Source organism: Eumetopias jubatus, unplaced genomic scaffold, assembly GCF_037043125.1.
Source record: "Eumetopias jubatus isolate StellerSeaLion01/CBP00866 unplaced genomic scaffold, mEumJub1_p1.0 scaffold_5, whole genome shotgun sequence".
NCBI classification, from domain to species: Eukaryota; Metazoa; Chordata; class Mammalia; order Carnivora; family Otariidae; genus Eumetopias; species Eumetopias jubatus.
Genome location: NW_028274811.1, coordinates 7222744 through 7233862, shown reverse-complemented (window position 1 = coordinate 7233862; position 11119 = coordinate 7222744). Strand labels below are relative to the sequence as shown.

The following is an 11119-nucleotide window of genomic DNA, read 5'->3' as shown; positions in this document are numbered from 1 at the left end:
GATGTGTTTGCATTATGTTCAGTTGCCTATTAAAATGATTCCCTTCAAATCAGAGATAAGAAGCAAACCATGTCTTCCTTTTCCTAGTAATCAATTAACTTGAAAGTGATAAAGGGTTTTCCTAGAAGTGGTAAAACTTAGAATACTTAATTATAAAAAAATAAAGACCCTCAGAAGTATCTGTGAATTGTGGGTTTCTGTATGTGGATTGTAATGTTGTGTAAAGGAAAGAAATGCTCCATCCATTATTGTTTGTCAATAATCCAGAAATAGCAAAGTTCATCCCCTTGCATGCCACTAACAAATTTTCTGTACAAATATATTTTCCTCTACTGGCAACCACCAGGGAAATTAGGTTTTGATTTTCCAGAGAAAAGGGAGAGACTGAATGCAAAAGAATTTGAGGGGTGGTCCCTTTAGGGAAGTATAGAAAAAAGATGTAATAGAGTTGATGGCTAACTAAGACAAAAATATAGAAAAGAATGGTGAGGGGAAGATTAAAATTTTAAATGAGAGAAAAGAAGCTAGAGATGCTTTTTGGAAACTAAACATGCCACTTTATTTGGTGTATAGAATTGAAGTCAGTAAGTGCATGCATAAAGAAGAATCATTAGATGAGTGAAGAGAGGACAAAGAGATGCTGATTTTGCTCTGTATGTGGATGGGTACTGAGAATGTTTCCACACTCTGCTTCTCTCAGGTCAACAGTGACTTCTTCAGAGATCTGTGTCTTCAACTCTTGACTTTATTTCCTGTGGAGCTCAGTGTCTCCTCATTAGAGGACCGCCTGTTAGATCACAGGGCTTGCATATACATATCCCTTGCTGGAAGGGGTTTAATAAGGGATAGTGTATCAGAGCAAGAAGGCACCAAGTCCTTCCAGAATAAAAAGAAAGTAATTTACCAAAAAGACAATGTTAGAAATGGGACAGAACTCAGAATGAATGTCCCCTGTCACATCATCATCCAAAAAAATTCATGGTCACACAAACACCAGGGACCCTAAAGGTTATCACATTCTTCTCTTAGTAATAAACCTATTTACTACTTTGTTCTGCATTGAAAGCTGTGGGAAGTGAAGGTCTGAGTCTACACATGTGGCAATACAAGGGGTAAGACCTGGAAAAAAAAAAACTTGCAGAGCAGGCCACTAAATCAGGTTTAAATCAAGTAGCAGAATCTAACAAAATGCAACCACCATGATGCAATCTTCTATTCTGTCTGTGCTGGTCATATCACATTGGAGCCTAACAGAAATGATTCATTTGCCTCACAATTATAAATAGAATAGTTATTAAAATGATATCTCAAGATATAGAAGAAAAAGGAAATAATGATACATATATTTACTAATCTTCATTCAAGCCTTCATAAGGGCTGCATGTGGGTATCATTTAAATGGTCAGATATTGTAAAGATTTATGCACATATGAAATTTATAAATATATAAAATTGAAGTACATTCATATTTAAGTTATGGTCTACATGATGAATATCCACATATAAACTATAATAACTACTAATTTAAAAGTTAAAATTGGTTATATGGATGGTTTTCTAAAAATTCCTTCACATCACTTCTCAGTCTTTTGGCTAAGATCAAGTGTAAAAATTCCTTCACAGTCCTTATTCATGAGAGTGACTTTTACACTGATTTAGATAGAGCATGTTTAGTTGTTCCCTAAGGGTTCTATAAGTAAAAGAATTAATGTGAATAAGTTGAAATTAACTCAAGAAATAATTTATAGTAAAGTTCTGTGTGTAGTCAAGAAAATCAAAATAATAGTGGACCTGGGTATAGTTCCTTCATTGTTAACTACCTGAATGATCTGGGACTAACAATTTAAATTTTCTAAACTGTAATTTCCTCATCTCTAAAATAACAGGGAGATAAAAATTACTGGAGATAGAGTAAAATAGATTTTTTCAAAGTGCCTTCTAACTCTAAAATTCAAAGTTTTGACAAAAATACAATGAACTTGGAAAATCTGTGTGATAGGCAATGGAAACTCAAGGAAGTAAAGGAAGCTCCCGATCAATAGCCAGCAAGAAATTGAAGCCTTCAGTCCAACAGCCCAGGAGGACTGAACTGAACTCTGCTGACAAGACCTGAGTGAACTTGGAAATGGCTCCTCTCCCAGGGGAGAATTGAAACTGTAGCACCAGCCAGCACTTAGCTCACAATCTTGTTGGAAATTTTTAGGCAAAGGCACCTAGTGAAGGTTCACTCAGATTCCTGATGGGAAGAGCTGTGAGGTAATAAATGTTTGCTGTTCTATCTTGAGATAATTATTAAACAGCAGTAGATAACTAATATGGTCTCCAAATAAAGATCACTTCTATTTTGAAAGGGCTTAGAATCAGATTCATGGAAGGGGAATGAGGAATGAGGAACTGCCCTCCTGAGTAGCAGGTATGTTCAATTCAACAAGTACTTGTAGTACCACGTATGTTCAAGTAAAGTGGTAAAGGAATGCAAAAGAGTATCCCCCACTGTGAATCAACTTATAGGCTTTGTGCAAAGTAATTTAAATATGACAGGATAGTTTACCAAATATATTTCCTCTTTTCCCCTTTTCATTGAGCTAAATATACTTCCCAGTCTCCCCTGCAGTGACCTATTGCTATGTGATTGGACTCAAATTTATTAGGGGAAGGCCAATGAAACCCTTTCAGGGTTGGCCCATTAACATTCCCACATCCTGCCTGCTTCCTGTTTGATACAGATGAAAAGAATGACTTTACCAGTCAGTGTTGAAGATGGTGAGCAACTAGATGTCGGGAGCTTGGGAACCTGAAAAGTCACTCAGAAGAGAGCCATCTGCCTAACAGCAGTCTATTTTTGACTTCATCTGAAAATAAATACTGTTCTTTTATCTTGGAGCCATTGAGATTTTGAAGATTATCTATTAAAGCAACTAACATTATCCTAATAAAGCAGAGAACAACACAAGGCTTTATTTAATGAGAACTCTAATATGAATATACTTAATAAGGATCTGAAGGTGGACTGTAATTGGAAAAAAGGCTGGGATGTGACTTTTAGTCATTTTTCTTCAACATTCAGTAACAATATGAACTGGACAACCCACATAACTTTTCTGGGCTAGGCAATCTCTGAGACACTCTTCCTTTCTAAATGCCTACAGAGTTGATGTCTCAGTTTTTGTTTTTGTTTTTGTTTTTTTTAAAGTCTATGTTAAGTTAGAGTTTCATCATGCAACTCCTCTAGATTTTAAAATTGAAGAACAGTTTCCATCTCCACTGTACAGTGTATCATCTATATTTTTCACTATTTTTTTGTGGGAAATATGAATTACTTTTCTTTTTTTCTTTTCTTTTTTATCATGAACATTTTTTATTACATTCAGTTAGCCAACATATACTACATCATTAGTTTTTGATGTAATGTTTGACGATTTATTGGTTGTGTATAACACCCGGTGCTCATCACCACACATGCCCTCCTTAATACCCATCACCTGGCTACTCTATCCCCCACCCACCTCCCTTCTGTACCCCTCAGTTTGTTTACCAGAGTCCAGAGTCTTTCATGGTTTGTCTCCCTCTCTGATTTCTTCCCATTCAGTTTTCCTTCCCTTCCCCTATGGTCTTCCATGCTATTCCTTATACTCCACATGTGAGTGAAGCCATATGATAATTGTCTTTCTTTGCTTGACTTATTTCACTTAGCATAATTCCCTCCAGTTCCACCCATGTCGATGCAAATGGTAGGTATTCATCCTTTCTGATGGCTGACTGATATTCCACTGCACATATGCTCCACATCTTCTTTATCCATTCATCTGTTGAAGGGCATCTTGGCTCCTTCCACAGTTTGGGTATTGTAGACATTGCTGCTATGAACATTGGGGTGCAGGTGCCCCTTCTTTTCACTACATCTGTAACTTTGGGGTATATACCTAGTAGTGTAATTGCTGGGTGGTAGGGTAGTTCTATTTTTAACATCTTGAGTCATCTCCATACTGTTTTCCAGAGTGGCTGTACAAGCTTGCATTCCCACCAACAGTGTTGTGGGTTTCCCTTTCTTCACATCCTCGCCAACATTTGTTGTTTCCTGTCTTGTTAATTTTTGCAATTCTAACTGGTGTAAGGTAGTATCTCATTGTGGTTTTGACTTGTATTTCCCTGATGGCTAATGATGTTGAACAATTTTTCTTGTGTCTGTTAGCCATTTGGATGTCTTCTTTGGAGAAGTGTCTGTTCATGTCTTCTGTCTATATTTTGACTGGATTATTTGTTTGTTTGTTCGTTTGGTGTTGAGTTTGAGAAGTTCTTTTTTAATTTTTTTAAGACTTTATTTATTTATTTGTCAGAAAGAGAGGAGAGAGAGAGAGCAAGCACAAGCAGGGGGTGCTGCAAGCAGAGGGAGAGGGAGAAGCAGGCTCCCTGCTGAGCAGGGAGCCCAATGCGGGACTCGATCCCAGGACCCTGGGATTATGACCTGAGCTGAAGGCAGATGCTTAACCGACTGAGCCACCCAGGCATCCTGAGAAGTTCTTTATAGATCTTGAATATCAAACCTTTATTTCTAATGTCATTTGCAAATACCTTCTCCCATTCTGTGGGTTGACTCTTAGTTTTGTTGGCTGCTTCTTTTGCTGTGCAGAAGATTTTTTTAAAAAAGATTTCATTTATTTGACAGAGAGAGACACAGCAAGAGAGGTAACACAAGCAGGGGAATGGGAGAGGGAGAAGCAGGCTTCCCGTGGAGGAGGGAGCCCGATGCGGGGCTTGATCCCAGGACCCCGGAACCATGACCCGAGCTAAAGGCAGACACTTAATGACTGAGCCACCCAGTCACCCTGTGCAGAAGCTTTTTATCTTGATGAAGTTCCAAAAGTTCATTTCTGCCTTTGTTTCCCTTGCCTTTGGAGATGTGTCTTGCAAGCAGTTCCTGTAACCAATGTCAAAGAGGTTACTGCCTATGTTCTCCTCTAGGATTTTGATGGATTCCTGTCACACATTGAGGTCTTTCATCCATTTTGAGTTTATCTTTGTGTATGGTGTAAGAGAATGATCTAGTTTCATTCTTCTGCATGTGGTTGTCCAATTTTCCCAGCACCATTTATTGAAGAGACTGTCTTTATTTCCATTGTATATTCTTTCCTGATTTGTTGTCGATTAGTATATTCTTCCATTATAACATCTTTTTAATTTTTTTTCATATGTACCTGTACCTGGCCTTATTCTTCAATAGGATTAAAAGTCTTCAGCATCAGAAGTTATATTTTATTCATCTTTGTCTTGCTAAGACTTAGCACAGTGTGTGGAATATAGTAGGATGGAAAACTGTATGATTGAGTAAGGATGAAACATATATACTTATCTAAGTTTCAAGTAGGGCAGTGAGAGAGCATAAGAAGGAAGAGGGGAAAGGGATCTCTGAGCAATGACAGAGAAAGGAGTGGAGACGGTAGTATTAGCTCTGAGCTACCACTAATAGATGCAATATAGATATTAACTCTCCCACATGGTAGTAATTTGTTCTGTGAGTAAAGAGGATAGGTGGGGACATGAGATACCCTACTTTGCCATGAAATTAGCTAAAATGTTCTCATTTGCAGAAATATCACAGCCTGCTGATGCTGATAAGGGTAATAAAGGAAAGAGCTTGGGGAACAGAATCCAATAAATCTTTGTGATATCTCCAAATCTGGCTTGTTCCCAAGATTGATTGCTTCTAACAAGACAAAAACATGGATAAAAGAAATGAGTCTTCAAATATGGATTTTATCCTCTTGGGCCTCTTCCCTGGTATAAAACATATCAACGTCCTTATCTCTGCCATCCTTCTGATCTACACTGTGGCTCTAACTACAAATTTCATCCTTATACTCCTGATCTGGGTGGATTCTCACCTCCACACACCCATGTACTTTCTGCTCAGCCAACTGGCTCTCATGGACCTGACTTTAATCTCTAGCACTGTACCCAAGATGGCAGTTGACTTCTTCTCAGGGAAGAGAAATATATCACAGGTGGCCTGTGGAACTCAGATCTTTTTCTTCTTGACTCTAGGAGTTGCTGAGTGTATCCTCATCACCCTCATGGCCTTTGACCGATATGTGGCCATTTGCAACCCTCTGAGATACACCCTGATCATGAGTCAGAAAGTATGTCTGCAGATGGCTACAATTTCCTGGGCTGGAGGTGCCCTTATATCACTCATGCACACAGCATATGCTATGCATTTCCCCATCTGTGGTTCTAGAGAGATTTCCCATTTCCTCTGTGAGGTCATGGCCATCCTAAAATTGGCCTGTGAGGACATATCTGCTTATGAGAAGGCAGTAGTAATGACAAGCATTGTGGTGCTCCTCATTCCTTTGTCCTTTATCATGTCCTCTTATGCTCTCATTTTCTTAGCTGTCCTCCGCATGAACTCCTTGGAGGGCAGGAATAAAGCCCTGGCCACCTGTTCCTCCCACCTGACTGTGGTGAGCCTATACTTTGGTCCAGCCATGCTGGTCTACATGAGGCCTACTTCTTACCATAGTCCCAAGCTGGACCAGGTTCTCTTTATTCTTGGTGCCATCCTCACTCCCATGATGAACCCCCTCATATATAGTCTGAGGAACAAGGAGGTGGTGGGAGCTCTGAAAAACATGCTGGGATGCTGCCTAACCTCAAATTAGGCCACAAACATAAGATGAATGTTGATCACTACCTATCTCTATTTCAGTCTAAATCAGCCCTACTTAAATGTTCAGGTCTCAGTTCTGGTCTCTCCATGCTTAAAATTGCAGTGAGACCACCGTCTCTATAGATTCAGTACATATATACAAAAATCTGGTGAAATATGCTTATCTCCTTCATGTTTCTTTGAGAATGTTAGACCTACACTCTTATACTGTGAACCCTCAGGAGTTAGGCACTCCAGGGTTAATGATGATTGATGATGATGGTGGCAATGATGGTGGTAGTAAATGTGATGATGGTGTAGTTGGAGTGCAGGTACTTAAGGTGGTGGAGATAGTGATGGTAATGATGATGAAGTTTCACACACACAAAAAAAGAACTGAATTAGTTACAATTTTTTCAACTACAAAGGGAAATTATATGAATTTCAGTCCTTGAAAGAGGCTAGTCACCAAAGAAAGTCTATGGATGTTCCATCTTCCAAAGATCCATAAGTGAAGATAAGAACGAAATTGAGTTCTTGGTTTCTAATCTTTTAAATGAAGAGGCTAGATTATAGACCTAAACAAAAAGCCAATTAAATTCCTCTACTTTATATATTTTTCTTCTAGTTAAAATTTCAAATATTTTATGAAATTGTCCCAATTATAAAAAGAATCTATATTAAGACTTTTTTGTTTAGTTTCAACTCTTATTTTTAAGAACACATAATTATGTTAGTGATGGAAATAGTTATTTTCAGGCTTATATTACTGGAATGAATTTGATTTTTTTTTTTTTTTACATTTCTAGTGACTTTCTGCCATGTAATGTCAAAGGAATAAATATTCACATTTTAGCAGAAGGGGAAATAGAGTGAATGTAGCTGAATATATAAATTTGGAAGTATCCCTGTTCTAACATCTGACAGTATGAACAAAATGGACTGCAATTGAACCTAAAGGATTTAATAATTTACTAGTACATTCATCATATTTAAATTGTCCTGGTTTGGTGCCTGAAGTAGCACAATGTAAAATTATTTAGACACAGTTATTTAATATCCAGAAAGCAAAGTGAGGAAAAAGAAATGTACCTGGCCAAAAAAAAAAAAAAAGAAAAAGTAAAAGAAAAAAGAAAATTAGAAGGTGTATCTATAAGTGATCCTTAAATCTCTAGGAAGAAAAATAAAGATTATTAATTTTTAAATCAGAAATATGTTGAGGGTTATATGAAAGAAATGTTTTGATCTACAAAATAGATAAGTAGAGTTTTAGGATATCCATATAAGTGACTAATATAAATTATTTGTGCAAAGAAGAAATATATGTACCAATAGAAATGTAGGCCAGGGTGGGTTGAGGGAGAAGTATAAACCAGAAATATTTATTTTTAAGATTTTTTTTAAGTAATCTCTACACCCAATGTGGGGTGAGAGCTTACAACCCTGAGATCAAGAGTCATATGTTCTACCTGTGGAACTCAGATCTTTTTCTGAGCCAGCCAGTCACCCCTAAACCAGAAATATTTTTGTAGTGATTAAGCCAATATATGCAAGGATGTGTGCTTTAGCCCATTTACTCAGGTATTAGCTGTCTGGTTTGAGCATTTCTAATTTTTTTGAGCATTTTTATTTCTAGTAATAAAGCAGAATTCCTTGCATTTCAGTTTTCTTTCCAATATAAGCTTTCTGTTACACTAAATAAAACAATAGAGATGGTGGTTTATAAATGTCCTACCTGGAAGGTTAAAAATCTACACAAAGAGCCATTTGGCTTCAGTTTGTTCCAGTGAAGTGGGACCACATTTTGGGAAAAGCCTTATGTTTTATGGAAAAACACCTAGGATGTCTCATTAGCTACCTAAAGTACTTTGTCCCTTCCCAACAACCATTATGGCAGAGCTCCCTTCCACAACTGGAATGAAGCATCCCACTTGGACGGGACTTGACTTAAAAAAGGAAGTGAGATCCATAGTTCTTATTTGTTTTAAGGGTCTGGTGGCTTCACAGAAATTTGTATAAGTACCCTCTTCTTCCATGCAGGAATAAAATGGGACTTTAATACATTGACTTATTTTTAAGATAATAAATGAGAAAGGCTGAAAAGAGAAAATCTTCAGGCAAAGTTCTCATTCATTTGCTCTCTGTTGCATATGTCACACTACTTGCCAACAGAGTTCTGGTAAATGCAAAGCATAATCAACTGAACTCAGCAGTTAGGAAAAAGACAAGGCAGCCCAGCACCTATAAAGAGTCAATTGCTTTGTCAAAATCTCTCCTCATGGAGAAAAAAACCATGTGGCAGAAAATACTTCTTTTTATATAATTGGAAACCTTTATCTAGAAATGCCTAAAAAGAGAAGATAAAATATCTAGCACAACCACATTCCCTAAAGTTCTGAGAAGAAATGAAATGAGACACTTCAAAAGACAAAATATAAGACTAAGTAAAGACTTGTGACAGAGTGGGGTAAGGCAGAATGGGAAAACAAATGTTCTGTCTTCTTAGACTGGAATTTCTTTGGTGGGGAAAGTCATAACACTCTTAAATATAAACTTAAGCCACACTAAAACAAAAATTACTTTTTTAAAAAAGATTTTATTTATTTATTTGACAGAGAGAGACACAACAAGAGAGGGAACACAAGCAGAGGGAATGGGAGAGGGAGAAGCAGGCTTCCTGTGGAGCGGGGAGCCCGATGCAGGGCTCAATGCCAGGACCCTGGGATCATGACCTGAGCTGAAGGCAGACGCTTAATGACTGAGCGACACAGGTGCCCCAACAAAAATTACTTTTTGTAGATGACTGAAATTACCACTGGTCCCTTATTGACCTCTTCATTTGAAATGAGCATTTAGATAACCTGCATCCTCACTATCTAACACTATCTTATCACTAAATACAGTAAACCATTCCTAAATTCTAACTAATTATTCCTTTTTTTAAAGATTTTATTTATTTATTTGAGAGAGAGAGAATGAGAGATAGAGAGCATGAGAGGGAAGAGGGTCAGAGGGAGAAGCAGACTCCTTGCTGAGCAGGAAGCCCGATGTGGGACTCGATCCCGGGACTCCAGGATCATGACCTGAGCCGAAGGCAGTCACTTAACCAACTGAGACACCAGGCGCCCTCTAACTAATTATTCTAACCCCACAATTTCAGTACCTTTATTTGGATTTTTTTTTCTTCTCATGAATAAGTTAGATCCCACCTCTTTGGCCATCACACAGATAGTTTTGCCATATGTTTTAAAGTCTGATTATAACTTGATTGCATTGGTTTGGGTTCCCATTATTATTCCTATGGGATGTGAAGACTCTATAAATATTTTTATCCTGACTATTCCCTTTTGGCCTGTGAGGAAATTGTGCTCCTCTTCTCCCATGTGGGATTGGCCAGCTCACTTACAAAAATCTAAAGTCAGACTGTAATAAGGCCACCTCAGTCTTTCAAAAAAAATGCTGTACAACCACCTAGTCTAGAGCTGAGAAAATCCTGGTCTCCATGTAAATTTAGCACTTGCAGTGAAGATTCTTGAGTATTTATAGCTAAAAGAATTTGAAGACTTAGAATCAGAGGCTATATTGCTTCTTCAATTTCAAAGAAAGAAAACCTATGTGAAGCCCAAAGTCAAAGAAAGCAGGAATATACATTATATAGTTTGTGAATAACCCTTATCCTCACCTATGTCCTCTCTTCTTCTGTCCCTCCCTAATAGTTCTTCTCTCTCTTTTTTCTATCTCTCAATATTTCTGCCTTTATCTGTTCTTACTCATCCATCTCAGGTCTCCCTTGCCTTTCAGTATACCTTTCTTAATGACCTTTCTGAATTCTTTGGTACTTATAGTCTTTTTCATTATCTTTTCCATTTTTTCTCCAAATCTTTTGCCATTTTCCCTTTCCCACCCCAAATCTCACCTTTCTGTTTTGTGGCAAACAGAACATTTTAATTTTTTTTAAATTTTATTATTTTTAAAGATTTCATTTATTTATTTGAGAGAGAGAGAGAGAAAGAGAGGGAGAGCACAGAGGGAGAATCAGACTCCCCACTGAGCAGAAAGCCCAATTTGGGGCTCCATCCCAGGGCCCTGAAATCATACCTGAGCTGAAGGCAGATGCTTAACTAACTGAGCCACCCAGGGGCCCTGCAAACAGAATATTTTTAAATGTTTGTTTGTTGAATAAAATTTTATATTTTAATAATTTTATGAAACAATGTAATTGAGTATGTTATATTTCTCACTCTAAGGAAAATAACCAAGTGTTTACATTTGGGAGCTCTTTGTCTTTTATTTTTTTTTTATTTCATTATCTGTCATTTAGTGATTAGAAAATCATTTTTTCATGCCTAATATTAATAGTTAAGGATATAGATAAACAATCCAAGCAATTTACCCTTTCACTGGACTCTCAGAACTGAAATGACATTCCTTACCTCCAGAAAACTTTTATGTCCTACTGTACCTTCATTCTCA

At 37.4% G+C, this 11119-nt stretch overlaps 1 protein-coding gene across 1 annotated transcript; it reads left to right on the top strand.

Moving 5' to 3' along the window:
* Positions 1 to 5720: 5720 nt before the first annotated feature.
* Positions 5721 to 6659, top strand: LOC114200283 (olfactory receptor 2V1-like). Its single transcript, XM_028092336.1, has one exon. It carries the CDS (start codon positions 5721 to 5723, stop codon positions 6657 to 6659), a length of 939 nt encoding a protein of 312 aa, XP_027948137.1.
* Positions 6660 to 11119: the final 4460 nt, after the last annotated feature.

What these genes read in the sequence shown, in the direction of transcription:
- LOC114200283 (XM_028092336.1), top strand. Translation starts at nt 5,721, where the DNA reads ATGGATAAAAGAAATGAGTCTTCAAATATGGATTTTATCCTCTTGGGC.